Source organism: Nilaparvata lugens, chromosome 14 (genome assembly GCF_014356525.2).
Source record: "Nilaparvata lugens isolate BPH chromosome 14, ASM1435652v1, whole genome shotgun sequence".
Taxonomy (NCBI): Eukaryota; Metazoa; Arthropoda; class Insecta; order Hemiptera; family Delphacidae; genus Nilaparvata; species Nilaparvata lugens.
Window position 1 is genome coordinate 4,000,452 of NC_052517.1, and position 22,767 is coordinate 4,023,218.

Below are 22,767 nucleotides of genomic sequence, written 5' to 3' on the forward strand. Positions count from 1 at the left end.
TGAGCGCACAACAGATTTGCCCAATATATCAATTATCTCATTTTGAACGTCATGTGAGATCCATTTATACCCAGAACGCCCCAACCAGTCTTTTAACTCAGGAACGTCTTTTTTCCTAAGTTCTAGCAATTGCAAAAAATTTGAGTTAATATCTTCATGTCCTCTTATGGCCAAACCTTGCCGGCAAAGGTACTTAACTGTTGTAAAAATAATTTCAAGAGCCAAACGGGCTTTCTTCATGTCACTGTTCAATTGATCATTTAATTGAGCGGCTACACTTGGTTTTGCTAAAGATGAAAGTTTTAAAACTCCTTCCTTATGCACAGACGTATTTTCATGAGTACGAAATTTGTCCAATCCCTTTTTCCAGTTAGAAAAACCAACAGTAGTAAACGCATCTTCTTTCTTGGTAGTCAATTGGAGAAGGCCCTTGGCCTCTGCCTCTTTGCAGGTCTGACAAAAAACTTTATCCATTGTTGCGTCATATTGTAACCATTTATATTTAGTCACCCAAGACTTCTGGAACGATCTTCCTCCAATAGGCTTGTCATTAGGTTTTGTATTTTGCTGTGAAAAGCTCACGCCTGATGTTGAAGCAGTTGTTTCGACATTTGCCGGGGTTGCAGTGTCAATGCGAGGCTTCTTAGTGATGAATTTATCCATTATAGGCTACAAAAAAAATCACTAATGCAGAAGCCGACAAAATAAACACTTACTCTAAAAACACTACATACTGTGCACAATTCTAACAATTGCAGCCCTAACAACACGTCAACACATGAAATTAGGTTATACGCGAACGCGACCGTGTCATAACTCACTTGACAAGCAAGAAGCAACTAGCCAACTATCACAACTACACAACACAAGACAGACTAGAATGCAGTGTGTCCAGCCCGGGAAAAATTAAGTACTAATTATCAAAATATCCCTCGCAAAATGTACTACGGCTGGACACACTGCTAGAGTGAGTGCAGGAGCAGTGGCGCAATTTTTGGCATGAGTGTGCGGGGAGGGGTGGGTTGTTTGACTTACCGGGTCGTCGCCCTCTACGCCTTCTAGACAATAACAATAACAAGTAGACAATAACAATAACAGTGGTTCGCGTCGCAGCACAGTTCCAAATTCTTATAACTATCTATGACTCCCCTTACCCTCATGCTTCAACACTCATCTCTTTGGCTAAACTTACTCAGTTTTACATCGTATTAAGTTCGTAAAAGCACAACACAGTATGACATTGTGTTGAGAGTAATTGGTTTAGTACTGTTTAAAGAGTTTATAGTAGCGTATCACGCGATGCTTTAAACTTACAAGCAAAATGTAATTATCCTTCTCAACAAATTATTGGGGGGGCTCCGCCCCCTCAACTAAATTTTGGGGGGGCTCGAGCCCCTTGGGCCCCATGGAGTCGGCGCCTATGTTTGATAGGCGAATTCGCTGTAAACATTTTTCTACAACGGTATTTAAGCTAAAATATCAGGAAACTTTATAAATTTTGCTCAAATAATTTATAAAATGAGTATAAATATTAAGCTATTCAAGATAAAATTTTAGGAAACTTCATAAATTTGGTTTAAACATATTTACAAATTTTACAAATTTGAGTTTTTTATCATTTTAATTCTGAAAAAAATATTCCATGCTCAAAAAAAGGAAACGAATTATTGAGACACCTCAGTTGTTGCATTCGATTTTAGATTTGATTCGATTGCTATTAAGTTTATCAACAAATTTGTCAACTTTGTTTTAATAAATACTTTAGGCACTTTTATCATCTTAACTATTTTTTGTGCTATACTTATTATGCTAATTGGTTAATTATTTTGTAAAAACTGGTTTCTCAGGTAACATCATGGAATCCAAGGACATAGAATTGTTGACAATGCATATTGATTTATTGATGAAAGCTAATAACGTTGATGCTCTCCTAAATGAATTGCTTGATAGAAAAGTACTGTCTGAGTACATTGCTTATCAGTTGAAAATGGTAAGTTAATCAATTAATTTATTATTTCACTTCCTTGTTTCCTTTTCTCTCTTGCTTGTTTTATTTCAATTATTGTTTATTGTTCTCACCATTCAGTCTCCTTCTTAGCTCCTTCATTTTCTTCTTCTCATAGTTCAAAATCTAGAGCATAATCTTATTGAGCGTTTTTAGATTCGACAGGGCAGAAAGCTCTCTGCTGGTGGTGTGCCTTGAAAATAAGCTCAAAATTCGAGAAAATGTGATTATTCAATTGAAAACTGTTGGCAACTGTTGATTCTATTAAATGATTCTCTATGAAGAGATAGCAGAGCTCGTGTGTTTACAGCGTTATTGTCCTGTCACCAGCTGGCTCAGATCTTTGAATAGTAGACTTGAGATGCGCGAGAACACTAGCGTCAGGTGATCAATTTTCATAACGGCAAGGAAAGTTGTGTGAGTGCGCCACACCAAATTTTTTTGTATTTTGTTTATCTCTAAAAAAGTATTCTGATTATGTATATATTTTTGCTTTTTACAGATTCCAAACGAAGAGATAAGACTCAAAACTTTATTCGAGGAACTTAAAAGTCGTGGCCCGGCGGCCTTTGAGCACTTGCTAAGTTCTCTGGTAATTACTGGCAATGAAGATATTTGCGATAAACTGAACGAATTCAAAAATCCGTAAGTTTTTTCAACTTTATAAACCCTACGTTACACTTGCCTCTTTTTTCAGCAGACTTTAGGGTGATCGCATATAGTGAGATCCTCGTTGTAACGGCAGTATTTCAAATTCAAATTTATTTATCCCACACTCATAAATACAAGTACATAAATCAAACAAAGCTCAACATGACAATAAAATCCAACCAAAGTGTAATAATAATAAACGGTAGATTTGATTAACATGGTGTTGCTATCCTTGTCTATCATTCAACAAAGCAGATAGCGCTATCCTTTTCTAGCTCTGCAACGTCCCAGGTCGATTTCCAACAATATAGGAAGCTGGAGGGCTATCAATGTTTTTATGCTCCAATAGTAAGGTCACGTTATAATGGCAGAATACATGGTGTTGCTATCCTTGTCTATCATTCAACGAAGCAGATAGCACTATCCTTTTCTAGCTCTGCAACGTCCCAGGTCGATTTCCAACAATAGAGGAAGCTGGAGGGCTATCAATGTTTTTATGCTCCTATAGTAAGGTCACGTTATAATGGCAGAATACATGGTGTTGCTATCCTTGTCTATCATTCAACAAAGCTGATAGCGCTATCCTTTCCTAGCTCTGTAACGTTGTCAGATTGATTTAAACAATGCAGAAATATAATTAATTACATCAAATTAACACAATTACATCTTAATTATGAAAATTTATTTCTGAAACCATCTGCTCATCCAATATCCAGTCTTTTGTTGATGGGAAGGATTTATTATTTTCTATCCTTTTCAGAGAGTCGACAATTATTTGTTGAAACACCGCCGATTCATGTAGTTACATTACAATATTATACTAGTAGTTCTGTGAACAGTAGACCTCACGCAGTATTCTCATCCACAAGTACCTGATTGAAACTATAGACCTTATGGAAATACAGCAATAGACTGGCTTCTCCACACATCTGTGTAATCACTTGTCAGCTGATTTATGATGAATAATTCTATAGTCTGATTTTTACTCTAATATTGGCGTATGAAGGAGGCTCCTTTTTCCTTTTATATTATCCTTGAAATGCAAAATATCCATAAACCTTGTATATACGTCAACGCGCAATTAAAAAATCAAGTTTTTGGACTCATTGGGACCTTGAAACGTATAGAAAACTTGAAATTGGGGTACCTTAATTTTTTTGGAAAGCAATACTTTCCTTACCTTTGGTAGTAGGGCAAGGAAAGTAAAAAGGAACATACCTGTCAAATTTCATGAAAATCTATTACCGCGTTTCGCCGTAAATGCGCAACATTTAAACATTAAGAGAAATGCCAAACCGTCGACTTGAATCTTAGACCTCACTTCGCACGGTCAATTATCGATAATGAAATTGCATTCAATATTTATTCCGATTAATTATTCTTCATACTTTGTAAAATTCGTTGAATTATTACCTACCTAATCAGCTGTAATACTAGCTGAATAGTGAGCCAGATTAATCAGCTATAGGCCTACTGTAATTGGATGTAAATTAGTGTATAAGTCAGAATATATTGTAAAGGTGCGTACAGACTTTCGCTCTGCTCCACAACCGAACGTCACTCCAGCAGAGCGATTGATGATCGACCGGGGAGCAACAGTGGTTCGACCGGGGAACGCGAGAAGATCTAACATCTTCCGTAACGTTCATGATGGGTGCGTGGGTGGAGCGACTGTAGTTCGATGGAGGAACGAGGGCGGTACGAGGGCGGAGCGTGCTCGGTGCGGGTTGGAAGCGCGTATAAGTGTACGCAGTTTAACATACTTGAAATCTAATATCATTTTAATGTAGTGTGAAGTGAAGAACTACAAGAGTTAACCGAACTAAAGAATTGATAAAGTCAAAACTTGACAAACTGGAAGCTTGTCGAACTGAATAATTGACAAACTGGAAGCTTGTCGAACTGAATAATTGACAAACTGGAAACTTGATGAAGTGAAAAAAAAATCATTCAAAACAAGTACTTAAAGTGAACAACTTCAAGACTTAGATAACCTATTTTGGAATATGTGTAACCTTATCTAAATTTGGGAGAAGAATAGCACAAGGTTATCTCATTTTTCCTCTCCCATTTTTATGATATATATCATTTTTACTTATTATATGAATGAATGAAGATTGATGAGTGATTTCTTTATAAATAGATGAATTTTTGAACCCTTCCTTTCAAACACTGTTTTTTCTCGACAGGTTTACAATGCTACAAAAATTTGACAATTCTGTCGCAACATAAATAATGACATAATAAAGATTTGGTGAGTTTAGAGTTTGATCTTGAATGACTGTTCTGTTTTGTTCACATGTCACGGCTTTTTAGAGGTTTTCTCACAATTATATAAATAAATCACTTTCCATGGGCATTTTATTTATTTTATTTCACAGCACCTTATTTTTTAATATTTGAACTAGTTATGTTTGCTATTTTGTCTTATATATGTGTAAAATCGTATATTTGGTTGTAGGTTTACGTTTGGCTTAAAACTAGTTGAAAACTTCATCGTTGCTTGTTCACTCGTTTTAGTACCGTTGATAACTTGATCGTTGCTTGTTAACTGTTTTCAAGACCTTTGTTGTAGATACAGTACAGTCAACGAAACTAGTTGAAAATTTCAACGTTGCTTGTTAACTGTTTTTAATACGTTTGTTGTACATACAGTAGAATCAACGAAATTAGTTGAAAACTTCAACTTTGCTTGTTAACTGTTTTTAATACCTTTGTTGTAGATACAGTAGAAAAACTAAACTAGTTGAATTAACGGTTATGTTAGTATGTTTTTTCTGTTACTACGTGTATCGTTGACATGTATTGTAGTTTTTCTGTATAAGTATCATCATAGAGACTAGATAGCATAAAAAGATATCCCATGTTATAGGTCGTTTATGTTCCAAATTTCTTCTCCGATTACTGTCGACTACTGTTTTCAAGACCTTTGTTGTAGATACAGTACAGTCAACGAAACTAGTTGAAAACTTCAACGTTGCTTGTTAACTGTTTTTAATACGTTTGTTGTACATACAGTAGAATCAACGAAATTAGTTGAAAACTTCAACTTTGCTTGTTAACTGTTTTTAATACCTTTGTTGTAGATACAGTAGAAAAACTAAACTAGTTGAATTAACGGTTATGTTAGTATGTTTTTTCTGTTACTACGTGTATCGTTGACTTGTATTGTAGTTTTTCTGTATAAGTATCATCATAGAGACTAGATAGCATAAAAAGATATCCCATGTTATAGGTCGTTTATGTTCCAAATTTCTTCTCCGATTACTGTCGACTACTGTCTATTATTAGTGTGTTGTTGGGAGTGTAAGAGTGTAAGAAGGGCACAGTATGAGAGACTACCAGCATCACATAGCTTCACCAAAAACAACTACTAGGACTATCGGCTTCAGTTAACACTCACATTTTCAACATAGACACCCTATACACTGTCTATTATTAGTGTGTTATTGGGAGTGTAAGAGTGTAAGAAGGGCACAGTATGAGAGACTACCAGCGTCACATAGCTTCACCAAAAACAACTACTAGGACTATCGGCTTCAGTTAACACTCACATTTGCAACATAGACACCCTATACACTGTCTATTATTAGTGTGTTGTTGGGAGTGTAAGAGTGTAAGAAGGGCACAGTATGAGAGACTACCAGCGTCACATAGCTTCACCAAAAACAACTACTAGGACTATCGGCTTCAGTTAACACTCACATTTGCAACATAGACACCCTATACACTGTCTATTATTAGTGTGTTGTTGGGAGTGTGAGAGTGTAAGAAGGGCACAGTATGAGAGACTACCAGCGTCACATAGCTTCACCAAAAACAACTACTAGGACTATCGGCTTCAGTTAACACTCACATATGCAACATAGACACCCTATACACTGTCTATTATTAGTGTGTTGTTGGGAGTGTAAGAGTGTAAGAAGGGCACAGTATGAGAGACTACCAGCGTCACATAGCTTCACCAAAAACAACTACTAGGACTATCGGCTTCAGTTAACACTCACATTTGCAACATAGACACCCTATACACTGTCTATTATTAGTGTGTTGTTGGGAGTGCAAGAGTGTAAGAAGGGCACAGTATGAGAGACTACCAGCGTCACATAGCTTCACCAAAAACAACTACTAGGACTATCGGCTTCAGTTAACACTCACATTTGCAACATAGACACCCTATACACTGTCTATTATTAGTGTGTTGTTGGGAGTGTGAGAGTGTAAGAAGGGCACAGTATGAGAGACTACCAGCGTCACATAGCTTCACCAAAAACAACTACTAGGACTATCGGCTTCAGTTAACACTCACATATGCAAAATAGACACCCTATACACTGTCTATTATTAGTGTGTTGTTGGGAGTGTAAGAGTGTAAGAAGGGCACAGTATGAGAGACTACCAGCGTCACATAGCTTCACCAAAAACAACTACTAGGACTATCGCCTTCAGTTAACACTCACATTTGCAACATAGACACCCTATACACTGTCTATTATTAGTGTGTTATTGGGAGTGTGAGAGTGTAAGAAGGGCATAGTATGAGAGACTACCAGCGTCACATAGCTTCACCAAAAACAACTACTAGGACTATCGGCTTCAGTTAACACTCACATATGCAAAATAGACACCCTATACACTGTCTATTATTAGTGTGTTGTTGGGAGTGTAAGAGTGTAAGAAGGGCATAGTATGAGAGACTACCAGCGTCACATAGCTTCACCAATAACAACTACTAGGACTATCGGCTTCAGTTAACAGTCACATTTGCAACATAACGGTCCTTTACCATGGAATATCTTCTTATGATATCTTTAGTTTTAGTTTATGATATTATGTGTAGTTTTTAGTATTAGTATCAATGTGAATTTTTGTTGAATGTTGTGTTATGTTCTTAGAGAATCTTGATTCATCTTGTTTTAATAAAAATTGGTTTTTATCTGAAATTATCAACTTTTAAGTTCAACTTTAATGAACTTTAAGTTTAACTTTTATTAACTTTAAGTTTTCTGCTGGTTTCAGGTCTTCTGTATACTCCAAAATCAAAGTCATAAAAGCAGTGACCCCTCTTGATGTAGAAGATGTAAGTATTGGCTTTCTAGTAAAATCCACGTTTTAATAGCAGTGGAGAGAGATAGGAGAAGAGTTTTGCCGATTATCTGCCTTGCCACTGCCTTCTATAGAGGATAGCTGATACCGGTATATCATTAGTATCCACAACTTTTTCTTCTTTGGCTTCTTCTTCTCAATCATCTTCTTTTCCTCCTATCTTTCTCCACTACCATTTGGTAGAGAGTTAGTGGGAAGGATATTTTTAATATTCTTTCCAAAGAATGGACATTGGTATGTCCAAAGCTCCGCCAATTTATGTAGATGCATTACAATATTATCTTGTATAGTTATTCCAAATTGTTTTTTTTTTCATATCATTGTACAGTTCAATAATTATTTTCTTAGTTTATGTTATGTAAATTCATCTAAAACTTGCTGTATTGTAAGCAATTATATATAAGTGTATAAGCCAGTATATATTGTAATCTACATAAATAAAGTAGAATACATAAATAAAGTAATCTACGTAAATAAACTCTTCTCACTCCCTCTCAATGTGTCTTACTCTCTCTCCGTCTCCGAGTGTGTCCCTCTCTCACTCTTCCTCTTTCTCCCTTCCTACATCTCTCTCTCTCTTTTGGTAGAGAGTTAGTGGGGAGGATATTTTTAATATCCTTTCCTAAGAATGGACATTGATAAGTCCAAAGCTCCGCCAATTTATGTAGATGCATGACAATATAATTATCTACAGTTATTACAGATTGCTTTTTTCATATCATATACAGTTCAATAATTATTTTCTTAGTCTATATTATGTAAATGCATCTATAATTTTGCTGTATTGTAAGCTATTGTATATAAGTGTATAAGCCAGTATATATTGTGATCTACATAAATAAAGTAGAATACATAAATAAAGTAGAATACATAAATAAAGTAGAATACATAAATAAAGTAGAATACATAAATAAAGTACTCAATCAATCACACACTAGCATGGTCCTCACTATAGTCTAATAATTATTGAGACAATGTCATATTATTTATTTTTTTATTTAATTATGTTTTTTTTTTCGTAGGGTTCATCGATGAAATTCTACCGTATGCGGTCGTCACCCAGAGGCTACGCGCTCATAATAAACAACCACGAATTATATATATTATTATATATAATTAAATATATTATTATAATTAATAAACATTATTTTTTTTATTTAATTATGTTTTTTTTCGTAGGGTTCATCAATGAAAATCTACCGTATGCGGTCGTCACCCAGAGGCTACGCGCTCATAATAAACATCCACGAATTCTTCGAGCCAATTAAGTCATCTGATGACGAGAGAAGGCATGGCTCATACAGGGATGTGGCAAACCTCTATTCTCTCTTTTCCCAGCTAGGTTACAAAGTTAGGATGCACTACAACCTCACAAAAAAGGTTAGTTGAACGAGCGTCAGCGAGCTCTTACTTTTAAATCAAGGCCAATGTCGTCGTCACTATATGTGTAGTGCATCGCTTGTGTTTGCGTCGTCTGCTCTGTTTTCTATTTATGAATAGAGTTTTAGATTAGTTGAGTTTAGAATTTTGAAATAATAGCGTGAAAAAATGTTATCTCTATAATTATCTTCAGCATATTCTTATAATATCAATAGCCTTCTTATAATCGTCTACACTCTCATCTTCTTAAATGCCTATTTCCTATTTTGTGATGACTATCTTTATAACAGGTACAGCTATCTTTTGTATTTATTCTTTTGTAGGGATCTAAAAGATTCGATCAATCAGCTTCAAATTTTGAACACATATTCTTCGACCCTTTTTACAGATCAAGTTCGTTGGACCACAAGATTTATCGACCCTTTCATTTGATATCTATACTATTAGTTCTGTGAACAGTAGACCTCACGCAGTTATTAACCGCAGCCTCCTCTTATACTCTCCATCAGAGTAAATCCTGTCTGTATCTCGTGTCGGCGAGATATCGGTGTGAAAACGGCTAATGGCTGTTGGTGTATCAAAAATGCTAACATCAAAAGCTAATCTCCTTCAAGACATACTGGCAACAGGACAGCCCGAGTTCAAAGCAGAGAAAGGTCGAGAGACAATACTATGTTATTTTAGTTCATTAAATCAATCGTTTCTTATTTAATAGTACATAAAAATTGCATTCAATGAGGCATGCAATAAATAGTCCACACAGCAGCTGATTTCTTACCAAGTTACATTGAGATATTGAATTGCATGCGTCATGGCTTGCGATTTATAATCCACTCGACAGCTGATTTATGATGAATAATATTCTATAGTCTGATTTTTACGGTAATATTGGCGTTCGAAGAAAACTCCTTTTCCTTTTGTATTATCATTAATATGCAAAATTTTGAAAAACCTTATGTATACGTCGACGCAAAATTCAAAAAAAACACACCTGTCAAATTTCATGAAAATCTATTGCTGCGTTTCGCTGTAAATGCGCAACATATATACATTTAAACATTAAGAGAAATGCCTAACCTTCGACTTGAATCTTGGACCTCACTTCGCTCGGTCAATAAATAAAAATCTAGCCTCAAATTTTGACATTTTAATGTCAAATTTTGATGATTTTTTTAGCTGTGTTTTTTATGTTCAGGAGCAGGTTTATGGCCTATCAAATTTAAGATACGGCTTCCAAGTGGTACTATGGCTAGAATAATTGGCTCTTCCAGAGTTTATATTCAATGTTGTGCTTTACAATATTTTCGTCAGACCTATTGGCTGAATAAAACAAACTATTTAAATGTAATGGAATCTATTGTGATGAGAATTCCATTATGCTTCTAGAAATAGATATGAGAACTTTATTATTTGTCAATGGAACAAAATTTATTACAATATCATGACACATTTCAAAAGTTTCATGGTATTATTTTTTGGAAATTCAGCTTTCAGGTTACGTTATCTACCTTTCATTATTTTTACTCGCTATTATCTACGAATTACTATTTCAAGTTCCAAAACTATATTGGGAATACAGAAAAAACATGAAAGAAATTATATCGAAGTTAATAATCACAAAAATATACTTTAATAAGTAAAAGCAAGCGTTTTTACTTATAATCCCATATAAGCTCCATCGTAAAATTCAAATATTTGGAATCTTCATGGCGGCGCGGGGGAAAAAATCCCAATGGCCATACTGTGGGTAATATAGCTACTGTAGTAAATGGATTTTTTTTTCAAACATCTTTATTGCCCATAAAAACAAAATACAAAATAAAAAACTTACAAAAGAAATATTCTAGATTATAATAATATATTATGCTATTTTACAAAATAAATTAAAATTACATGGCACCACCCAGCAAGGGCAAAACCCTGACCGCTGAGTGAGAGTATCAGCTGTTTAGACAATATAAAAATTTATTTACTAATAATCAAAGCTACAAAAAATCTAAGTTAACAATAAATTACTAGTAATTATAATATTTGACTGATGTCGAAGAAAAATTTTTGTATAACCCACTTATTTATCTGTTCCATCCTCTGTCTGCCCCTATTAGAAAGATATTCTGACAATGCATTTGGCATGATATTTATTATTTTTGAGCTAAGATACCCCAATTGTCTTCGCACTATTGTCAAATCTGAATGGTTAATATTATAAATGTTATGAGATGTAACTCTCAGGTTATACATAGAAACGTTATTATTCACTGTAAATTCCTCCTTCCTCATCCATGCATAATAGAGAAGTTTCTTTATATAAATTTGACGTAGTGTCATCACTTCAAATTCGGCAAATGTTTCATACGCTCCTCCCCATACCACTAACCCATATTGCAGCACCAATTGAACATAGGCAAAGTAAATTATTTTCGAACTATCAATATTTAGTTTAAAGATGTCGTTGATATAGAGTAAAAATAAAATCGGGGACAAGACGGTACCTTGTGGTAATCCAAAGTCGTTAAGTTTTGTAGTATTTGATTTGTAACTGTTGTTATCAGATATTAATTGTGTCCGATCACTTAAATAATTCTTAAATAATTCAAGGTGGAGTCCTCTAATCCCGTATCTCTCCAATTTTTTTAGTAATTTATTGTGGGGTATGGTATCATAGGCTTTTGCCAGGTCAATCATTATAGCTAGGCATTTGTTGTTATTGGAAGACATTGCTTCAGAAACTTCATTTGTAAAGGCGGCCAGAGCATCCTCAGTATTTTTGTTACTTTGGAAGCCATATTGATCCTTATGAATTATGTTGTGATTGTTTATAAAACCCATCAATCTAGTTTTGATTGCTTTCTCCATTATTTTTGCTAGATTACTGATTAAACTTATGGGTCTATAATTCTCCGGAAGATCAACGTTACCTGACTTGAAAAGCGGTTTAATTCTGGCTGTCTTGAAGCAAATCGGGAATTCACCAGCCTCAAAACATTTATTAATGATGAAACATAAAGGTTCTGCAATCCAAGTAGATATTTTCTTTATTGTAATATTATTGATATGGTCTAGTCCGGGGCTTGCTGAATTTTTCAAATTTTTTTATAATACGTTTAATCTCATCACTCGTAACAGGATTCAGGGTAAAATGTTCGTTTATTAATGGGAAGTGGTCGTTGTAAATTTCATCAAAATTTGAATTAAATTTGATTTAAATTTGAATTTTTGTTTTTTGTCTAGGAAATACACGACAAAGTGAGCAGTTTTGCCGAGATGCCGGAGCACGCCTCTGTCGATTCAACAGTGGTTGTGGTGATGAGCCATGGAGGGAGATATCATGACACATTTCGGGCCTATGACAATCTACTAGTTCACTGCGACAAGGATGTAGTGGCGCATTTCACCAATCACAAGTGAGTCATCCACGTTGTTTCTCACATCATAGAGAAAAGATAGCAAAATCAGATTTCCCATAGTTGGAGAATTCATTCATATTGAATGAAAAAGGCTAAGAAATTGTCAAAAACCACAGATTTATTGATACTTATGCAAAATTTCCAAAAACCTTGTATATACGTCGACGCGCAATTTAAAAAGGAACATACCTGTCAAATTTCATGAAAATCTATTACCGCGTTTCGCCGTAAATGCGCAACATATAAACATTTGAACATTAAGAGAAATGCCAAACCGTCGACTTGAATCTTAGACCTCACTTCGTTCGGTCAACAAACTTTGAATGATTTTTTTTGTGTAGTTGAGAAGTTGATATTGTGATAATTATTCATATTGAATGAAAAAGGCTAAGAAATTGTCAAAAACCACAGATTTATTGATACTTATTGAAGACCGGTTTCGGTTGTTACACCATTGTCAATCTCTGATGAATAATCTCTGATAGTTCATCAGAGATTGACAATGGTGTAATAACCGAAACAGGTCTTTCTAACTATCAATAAATCTGTGTTTTTTTTGACAATTTCTTAGCCTTTTTCATTCAATATGAATAATTATCACAATATCAACTTCTCAACTACACAAAAAAAATCATTCAAAGTTTGTTGACCGAACGAAGTGAGGTCTAAGATTCAAGTCGACGGTTTGGCATTTCTCTTAATGTTTAAATGTTTATATGTTGCGCATTTATGGCGAAACGCGGTAATAGATTTTCATGAAATTTGACAGGTATGCTCCTTTTTTAATTGCGCGTCGACATATATACAAGGTTTTTGGAAATTTTGCATTTCAAGGATAATATAAAAGGAAAAAAGAGCCTCCTTCATACGCCAATATAAATTAGAGTAAAAATCAGACTATAGAATTATTCATCATAAATCAGCTGACAAGTGATTACACAGATGTGTGGAGAAGCCAGTCTATTACTGTATTTGCATAAGGTCTTTAGTTTCAATCAAAGACATTAAAGAGGTATGCATCTTTAAGCTGGGTTCACACCAAAGTTATTAACAAAATGGTTTTAACTTAATCCTTATAGATTCTATTAGATTGAACGGAAGTTGACAAACACATATGTTCATCATGTGTATGATAAGTTATGTTCAATCTAATATAATCTAAAAGGATTGAGTTATTAAAATTTTTTTAATAAATTTGGTCTAATCGCAGCTTTAAGGTCTTTGGTTTCAATATTTTGTTTTGCAGTCATGGTATTATTATGCGTGCCCATCAGTATCATTATTCTCACATTCGAAAAAACTAATTAAATAGGTGAATAAAAATAAACAAATGAACTAAATAATGCTGGAGAAACTATAATATTTTTGATTCTAAAGAATTAATTTTCATCACATAGAAAGATCATCACGGAACTGGATGAATTATATCATATGGAATACAAATTCAAACGTGAACTGAGTTTGTTAACATTTAAAACAGTTGACATCAGGTACTTGTGGATGAGAATACTGCGTGAGGTCTACTGTTCACAGAACTACTAGTAGTTTTGTTTCTAATTATGGTGTTGTGTATCAAGTTGAGATGATACTGTATCATGTTTGGTGATAGTGTATTAAGTTGAGATGATACTATATTATATTGATGTGATACTATATTGAGAGAATACTGTATCATATTATGGTGCTATGTATCAAGTTGAGATGATATTGTATCATATTGTGGTGATACTGTATCATTTATGGTGTTATCTTAGAGAAAAGATAGCATAAGCAGATATCCCATGGTTTGTAGAATTCATTCAAAGTTTGGTAGTTTTGTATCATATTATGGTGCTATGTATCAAGTTGAGATGATACTGTATCATATTGTGTTGATACTTTATCATGTGTGGTGATATGCCATGGTAAAGGACAGTATTACCACAATATGATAATATAATCTCAACTTGATACACAACACTTATGCTATCCTTTCTCTATGATAATACTCACCATAGGATACAGTATCATCTCAACTTGATACACAACACCATAACTTGATACAAACCTTGCAAACTTTGAATGAATTCTACAAACCATGGGATATCTTCTTATGCTATCTTTTCTCTATCATAATATACCTACCACATGATACAGTATCAACATAATATGATACAGTATCATCTCAACTTGTTACACAACACCATAACTTGATACAAACCTTGCAAACTTTGAATGAATTCTACAAACCATGGGATATCTTCTTATGCTATCTTTTCTCTATCATAATATACCTACCACATGATACAGTATCAACATAATATGATACAGTATCATCTCAACTTGTTACACAACACCATCATTTGATACAAACCTTGCAAACTTTGAATGAATTCTACAAACCATGGGATATCTTCTTTGTTCTATGGTACACACTGACCTGATCTTTGTTTACATGGTTTCTGATGGGAGCGTTTACACTGGGCTGATTTTTGTTTTATACGGTTTCTTATGGGGGTCTTCATACTGACTTGATTTTTGTTTTGTATGGTTTCTTATGGGAGCTTTCACACTGACTTGATTTTTGTTTTGTATGGTTTCTTATGGGAGCTTTCACACTGACTTGATTTTTGTTTTGTATGGTTTCTTATGGGAGCTTTCACACTGACTTGATTTTTTTACACGGTTTTTCAGGCTGGACCCTAACGGTAGGACATGCATGATACACATGACGTCATACGTTGTTGTGTCGTCACAACGAAAGTCTTTGAGTAAACTTTCTTGAAATTACAATTAGAAATGTTATAAATAGAATAATTACTGTGTTAATTTGTAACTCACATATTCAATTTTCCAGTTAAAATTTTAATTTGGATTTTTTTTTCTTTTATAGGTCAGAGCACCTCCATGGCAAGCCAAAAATATTCATTTTTCAAATCTGCCGTGGAAATCAAAATGACCATGGAAAACTTGTTGCAAATATTGTTCTGTCAACTACTCAAGACATAGCTGAAAAATCAACTAGTGACGCAACTGGTTCGTCAACTGTTGGCAAAACCAGCTCATCAACTGTTGTTGAACCTGGTCTATCAACTAGTTTATCAACTGTTGATGTAACTGGTTTATCAACAACTGTTGATAGAACTAGTTCTGATGCGTTTCGTTGGGCAACTGGTAATTCAACTACTTCATCAGATGGCAGAATATTCGAATTGCCAAACTACGATGAACCAGTTGATCAACTACAATCAGATGGCCGTCAACGTCAGTCAACTGTAACTGTAACCCGTGAAGCGAGGGTTAACAACATCTTCAAAATCTATTCATCTACTTTTGATTATCAGTCAATTCGCGACTGGGTTAAAGGAAGCTACTTTGTGGATATTATGTGTCAGATCTTCGCTGCAGAAGCCCACAGGTAACTATTATTATTTATTAACTATTATTTATTTATTCAAATTATTCCACTCATTTTTTCATTCAATAAATAATTATTTATTAATCTATTCTATACTGTACAGTGTGTTTCACAAAAGTTGTAATAGCAGAAGACCATAGATTCTACATTAAATTTGCAACAAACAATTTTCTTATATCGACCTTAGTTTTTGAAATACAGTATTTAGCTTTTTCCATAATTTGCATCAACTCTGTATAATTAAAAGTTGTGGGTTTCAAAGATTACAACCCAGGGGGTCACTAGTGATACTAATTCGAGAAGAATTGTATCTCTTCTTATATCTTATCTAAGCTTGAAGGTGCTTAGAGAATTAAGCGCCACAAACACTTTCCATCAGCTGATAATAATATCGAGTGACCTGGCTGGCTCAGGTCTGGTGTCAGAGTTTTCAGGTCGCAACTGATCAATTTCAGGGCCTCTGACATGACTTAACGACTGCTTTTTTTGGGCAGCCGCGACCGACGACTTAACGTGTCCATCCGAAACACGGGAATGGCCCGAGATAAATATCTTGCCCGGGCCGGGATTTGAACCCGGGCCTCTGAATCATAAATCAGCCAGCATCTGATCCACTCGTCTACCGCCACTCCCTGATAATACCCTTATTATATCTGTACGTCACTGTTTCTGTACAAATACAGATTTAATCAGCTGATGAAAAGTTAAATGCGCGTGTTGGTGCATTGCCGTCTCTATACAAGGCCATATGGCTGTTATGTGACTTCATCACTACTAGCATAGCCACCTCTAATACAAGGCCGCGGCCTACGATATTGCAACGTCGCAGTGTAGGCCTAGAATTTAATGCATGATTGGTGAAAACGATTTTTAAAAATCTGGTGTGGCGCACTCACACAACTTTCCTTGCCGTTATGAAAATTGATCACGTGACGCTAGTGTTCCCGCGCATCTCAAGTCTACTATTCAAAGATTTGAGCCAGCTGGTGACAGGGCAATAACATTGGAGACACACGAGGTCTGCTATCTCTTCATAGTGAATCATTTAATAGAATCAACAGTTGCCAACAGTTTGCAATTGGATGATCACATTTTCTCGAATTTCGAGCTTATTTTTAATTCTAGGTGAAAATGTTACTAGACATTAATTGTAGAGATTCTCATGCTCAATCTTTTCCAATTTTTTTCGAAATTTTTTGTTTAAATTGTATCTGAAGCCTGATAATTGAGAATCTAAAATCAAACTTTGCATAGATGGGGCGGAGCTCCTGAAATTTTTACAGATATGGGACTTGTGGCAGTTGATAGAGCTTATCGATGACTATTTTAGTTAGAGCTTTAATCAAAATCGTTGGAGCCGTTTTCGAGTAAATCGTGAAAAACACTGTTTTTGACAACATTTTCGCCACTTTAGCCGCCATCTTGAATCGCATTTGATCGAAATTGTTCGTGTCGGATCCTTATATTGTAAGGACCTTACGTTCACATACACTCATACACACACACACACACACACACACACACACACACACACACACACACACACAACACACACACACACACACACACACCACACACACACACACACACACACACACCACACACACACCACACACACCACACACACACACACACCACACACACACACACACACACCACACACACACACACAGACCAATACCCAAAAAACACTTTTTTGGACTCAGGGGACCTTGAAACGTATAGAAATTTAGAAATTGGGGTACCTTAATTTTTTTCGGAAAGCAATACTTTCCTTACCTATGGTAATAGGGCAAGGAAAGTAAAAAGGCCAGCTGATATTTTTCACTGATAAAGTATTAGATTGTAGGCCTACACTGCGACGTTGCAATATCGTAGACCGCGGCCTTGTATTAGAGGTGGCTATGCTAGTAGTGATGACGTCACATAACAGCCATATGGCCTTGTATAGAGATGGCAGTGTGGGGGAAGGTTTTAAAATCATGGCGCTAAACACTCTACCCTCTACTGTATCATATTGTGTTGATACTGTATCATATTGTGTTGATACTGTATCATATTGTGTTGATACTGTATCATATTGTGTTGATACTGTATCATATTGTGTTGATACTGTATCATATTGTGTTGATACTGTATCATATTGTGTTGATACTGTATCATTGTGTGGTATAATAATAAAATCGAGTGACCTGGCTGGCTGAGGTCTGGTGTCAGGTCGCAACTGATCAATTTCAAGGCCTCTGACATGACCTAACGACTGCTTTATAGGCAGCCGGGACCGACGTCTTAACTTGTTCATCCGAAACACATGAGTGGCCTGAGAAAATTATCTCGCTCTGGTTGAATACATTGAGTGTTGATACTGTATCATTGTGTGTTGATAACATAGAAGATATAGTGAGGTCAACGTTATAATGGCAGTGGAGAAAGATATGAGAAAAACGTTGCCGATCCTCTATCTTGTCAATGCCTTCTATAGACGGTAGCTGATACAGGTTTATTGATATAATATTAACTTTTTGTGTAGTTGAGAAGTTGATATTGTGGTAATTAATAATATTGAATGAAAAAGACTAAGAAATTGTCATAAAACCACAGATTTATTGATACTTAGAAAGACCGGTTTCGGAATGGTGTATTAACCAAAACCGGTATTTCTTAGTATCAATAGATCTGTGGTTTTTTGACAATTTCTTAGTCTTTTTCATTCAATAATATTAACTGTTCACTCTTGTTTAAAATAATCAATATTATATTTCATTAAGAAAGAAATTATATTTCTCAATAATTTCATAATTAAGATTGAATATTTTGTTGATTAATTATTAATTCTACATTGTTATAAGACGATAGGGCAACAGAGCAAAGCGAGAAAGAGATAGCGCTATCCGCTTTGTTGAATGATAGACAAGGACAGCAATACCATTGCTAATCAAACACTGCCATCATAACGTGGACCTCACTATAGCATCTATAGTGAGGTCCACATTATAATAGCAGTGTACGATTGACAATACTGTTGCTGTCCTTTTCTATCATACAACAAAACAGATAGCGCTATCTCTCTCTAGCTTTGCAATGTTGTCAGTTTGCCAGAATATTTTATTTTCACTTTTGACATAGACTGTACAAAAGTAACTCAGCCGCCATTTTTTTTCTTCATTCTATCAAAATACTTTGGTACACAAGTCGTATAATTGATTTAAATGTATTTTTGAAACAATGAAATTTTTTTTAGATATTACCATATGAGAAACACAAATTAAAATACCTGAAATGACATTTTAAAAGTTGCTAACTAACCATCCTAGACTTCATCCATGCCTCAGTTAGCCTACACGTTTAGGTTAGACCTACTCGTACCGGTATAAACAATATTGAAAGGTTATTTCAGAATTATTTCCATTAAAATTACTTATTTTGAAAAGGATTTCTATTTTTCTATCATTTTTAAAAGAAATTGGAATAGAATACCTACCAAATAACTTAATTTCTGTTGTTTTAAAATGCAGATTGGTGTATCACAGCTTTTTAAATTAGCCGCCATTTCAGGTTTGTATAAAAATAAAAATCTGATCTTAGTTATGGAAGCAAATTTTTGAATCAAATTATGAAAAAAAAATATTTTCTTGATTAATTTGACATTAAATTCATTATTTTATCAAGGAAATGATAATTATTATTAAATCAGGATGAATTGAGTAACAGCTGTGTACAATCAGTGGGAAAATGGAGAGACTTGGCAACGTTTTTCTCCTATCTTTCTTCACTGTAATTATAACGTGGACCTCACTATATAGATGAGTTGTCTTCTCTTTGTCTAATTCTGTTTTTCTCTCCACAGGTTGGAACTGCGTGATTTGCTGCATGAAACTGCCAACGTTGTCACCTCCATTTATGACCGTCGCTACGGCATCATGACACCGAGCATCACCTGTTCGGCAGACTTTGGCAAACTCTACTTCAATCCTGGAATTGACGATGAAACCACCTTTGTAACTCATCAAGTCTCTGACAGGAATGATGGCGACTCTAGTGGGGGAAACACTCCTGACAATGGCGACAGAATAGATGAATCAGACAGAATTAATGGCAATTGTAGAGAAGATACTGAAAGAAATGTTTCCAACAGAAATGATGACAACTGTGGAAGAGATAGTGAAAGAAATGTTTCTAACAACTCTTCTGACAATGATGACAGAATTGATTACTCTAACAGAGATTATGGTAACTCTTGTGAAAGAAACACTTCTGACAATGACGACAGAATTGATGAATCAGACAGAATTAATGGCAATTGTAGAGAAGATACTGAAAGAAATGTTTCCAACAGAAATGATGACAACTGTAGAGAAGATGGTGAGAGAAATGTTTGTAACAATGGTGATAGAATTGATGACTCCAACAGAAATCATGGCTACTGTAGAGAAGATGGTGAGAGAAATGTTTGTGATAATGGTGATAGAACTGATGACTCCAACAAAGAAATTTCTAACTATAGAGAAGATTGTGATAGAAATGTTTCTAACAATGGTAATAGAATTAATGAGACTAACAGAAATCATGGCAACTGTAGAGAAGATACTGAAATTAACTCTTCCAACAACAGTGAAGAAAACACAAGTCATTCAAGTGACGAAAATGTTCCCAATCATATTGATAGAAACAATGAAAACCCAAGTGAGTTTAGAGACATAAACAATAGCAGTTATAATGACGCAATCGTTGACAATAGCAGTTTCCCAAACAATAGTAACAGAAATACTAGAAACAATAGTGATTATGATGAAGCCATTGACACGGTTGATGAAGCTATTGATTATAGAGAAATTAACAATAGTAGGTATGATGAAAAACTTGTTGACAATACCAGTTTCCCAAACAATAGTAACACAAATACTAGAAACAATAGTGACTGTAATGAAGCCATTGACACGGTTCATGAAGCTATTGATTATAGAGACATGAACAATAGTAGGTATGATGAAAAACTTGTTGACAATACCAGTTTCCCAAACAATAGTAACAGAAATACTAGAAACAATAGTGATTATGATGAAGCCATTGACACGGTTCATGAAGCTATTGATTATAGAGACATGAACAATAGTAGGTATGATGACAAACTTGTTGACAATACCAGTTTCCCAAACAATAGTAACAGAAATACTAGTAGTGAAATTGGCAACATTTTTGAAAACATCAATATGAATTTTGTGTTTTGTGACCGCGGTAACAGGGCGATCAATAGGAATAAAACTTCTAATGGTTTTGATACTATTATAACTTCAAGTGTAGATTCTAGAAGTCTAGTTAAAGATTTTGAAAATCGAGCAGATGTAGACGAAAATGGTTCGAAAAAATGTGCAATTATCAAATCTAGTCCAGAAAATAGTGAGAATTCAGTTGAAAAACAAGCTGATAGTCGAATGAATGAACAAAATGTAGTTGCAGTTGAAAAGCAAGCTGATAACAAACAAAATGTTGTTGCAGTTGAAAAACAAGCTGACAATGAACAAAATGTTGTTGCAGTTGAAAAGCAAGCTGATAACGAACAAAATGTTGTTGCAGTTGAAAAGCAAGCTGATAACGAACAAAATGTTGTTGCAGTTGAAAAACAAGCTGATAACGAACAAAATGTTGTTGCAGTTGAAAAGCAAGCTGATAACAAACAAAATGTTGTTGCAGTTGAAAAGCAAGCTGATAACAAACAAAATGTTGTTGCAGTTGAAAAACAAGCTGATAACGAACAAAATGTGCTTGATGAAGTAGATAATAATTTTGAAAATTGTAAATCTGTGATAAATTATTGTAGTGAAAGTGAGAAATTGTGTACCGAAGTTATTAATAGTCAGAAGGAATGTGTGGCTAATTTTGAACATGATGTACAAATTGCTTCTAATGAAATTTCTGTGCTTGCTATTAATGAGGATGTGAAACAATCGTGTGAAACAAACTCCATTTTTTATGTGCCATGTGATGATAGCTCGGAGGACCAATTTTTGGTGAAGAATTTAGCGGAAACTGAGAACAAGGGTGAAGGTTGTGCTAAGAGGAAAAATTGGGCGGTTAGAAAGTATTTTAGGAAAACTGAGGGGAATGTTGATGAAAATGACAAAGAAACTGGTTGCTTTGATAAAAATAAGTGTGAATTATCATAACATGTTAATTTAAAATAGAAAATATTTATAAATAATGAAATAAATAGAAAATGTTGATACGAAGATAATGATACTAGTTGTTTTGATAAAAATATTTGTGATTTGTTATAAAATGTTTATTAAAAATAGAAATAATGTATAAATTGAACATTTTTATAAAAGACAACCACCGGGTCCGGTTGCACAAAAGCCGGTTGAACTTTAACCATGATTAATTTCATGAAACCCAATCAGAGAAGGCCTTTTAGATAAGGCGGCTTCTCTGATTGGTTCTCGTGGGTTTAATCACGATTAAAATTTAACCAGCTTCTGTGCAACCGGCACTAGCTGTTTTGATAAAAATAAGTGTAACTTATTTATCCAGTGTATGTTCTAATTTTAGAATAACATCACATTAGAATAATAACAATTATCATTGTCATGTCCAGTTGCACAAAAGCCGGTTAAATTGTTATTGTGATTAATTTCATAAGAACCAATCACAGAAGGCTTTTTGGAAAAGAAGGCTTCTCTGATTGGTTCTAGTGAAATTAGTCACAATTAAAATTTAACCGGCTTTTGTGCAACCGGGTCAAAGTATTTATGAATAAAATGAATGAATAAAAAAATGTTGATACTAGTTTAGTACTAGTAACATAGTTTAGATACATAGTAAAC

The 22,767-nt window shown here is 34.6% G+C and overlaps 1 protein-coding gene across 5 annotated transcripts; it reads left to right on the forward strand.

The window, feature by feature from the left end:
* Window positions 1-1,846: 1,846 nt before the first annotated feature.
* LOC111044710 (putative uncharacterized protein DDB_G0282133) lies at window positions 1,847-22,208 on the forward strand. 5 transcript variants are annotated; one of them, XM_039440546.1, is made up of 8 exons: window positions 1,847-1,990; window positions 2,508-2,650; window positions 4,846-4,910; window positions 7,676-7,736; window positions 8,942-9,142; window positions 12,374-12,546; window positions 15,422-15,946; window positions 19,794-22,208. In XM_039440546.1, the coding sequence occupies exons 5-8, from the start codon at window positions 8,951-8,953 to the stop codon at window positions 22,108-22,110; spliced, it is 3,207 nt and encodes a 1,068-aa protein (XP_039296480.1). In that variant the 5' UTR covers window positions 1,847-1,990; window positions 2,508-2,650; window positions 4,846-4,910; window positions 7,676-7,736; window positions 8,942-8,950; the 3' UTR covers window positions 22,111-22,208. The 5 variants fall into 5 exon arrangements, with proteins under 5 accessions (XP_039296480.1, XP_039296477.1, XP_039296478.1 ...); XM_039440543.1 differs by lacking the exon at window positions 4,846-4,910 and having other exon boundaries at window positions 1,848-1,990; window positions 19,794-21,391; window positions 21,470-22,208; XM_039440544.1 differs by lacking the exon at window positions 4,846-4,910 and having other exon boundaries at window positions 1,848-1,990; window positions 19,794-20,980; window positions 21,116-22,208.
* The last annotated feature ends 559 nt before the right edge of the window (window positions 22,209-22,767 follow it).

Bases quoted from the DNA above. Each gene is read 5' to 3' on its own strand.
- LOC111044710 (XM_039440542.1), top strand. From the start codon at position 1,856: ATGGAATCCAAGGACATAGAATTGTTGACAATGCATATTGATTTATTG. The intron at 1,991-2,507 runs GTAAGTTAATCA...TGCTTTTTACAG, and splicing joins TTGCTTATCAGTTGAAAATG to ATTCCAAACGAAGAGATAAG. The intron at 12,547-15,421 runs GTGAGTCATCCA...TTTCTTTTATAG, and splicing joins GCGCATTTCACCAATCACAA to GTCAGAGCACCTCCATGGCA.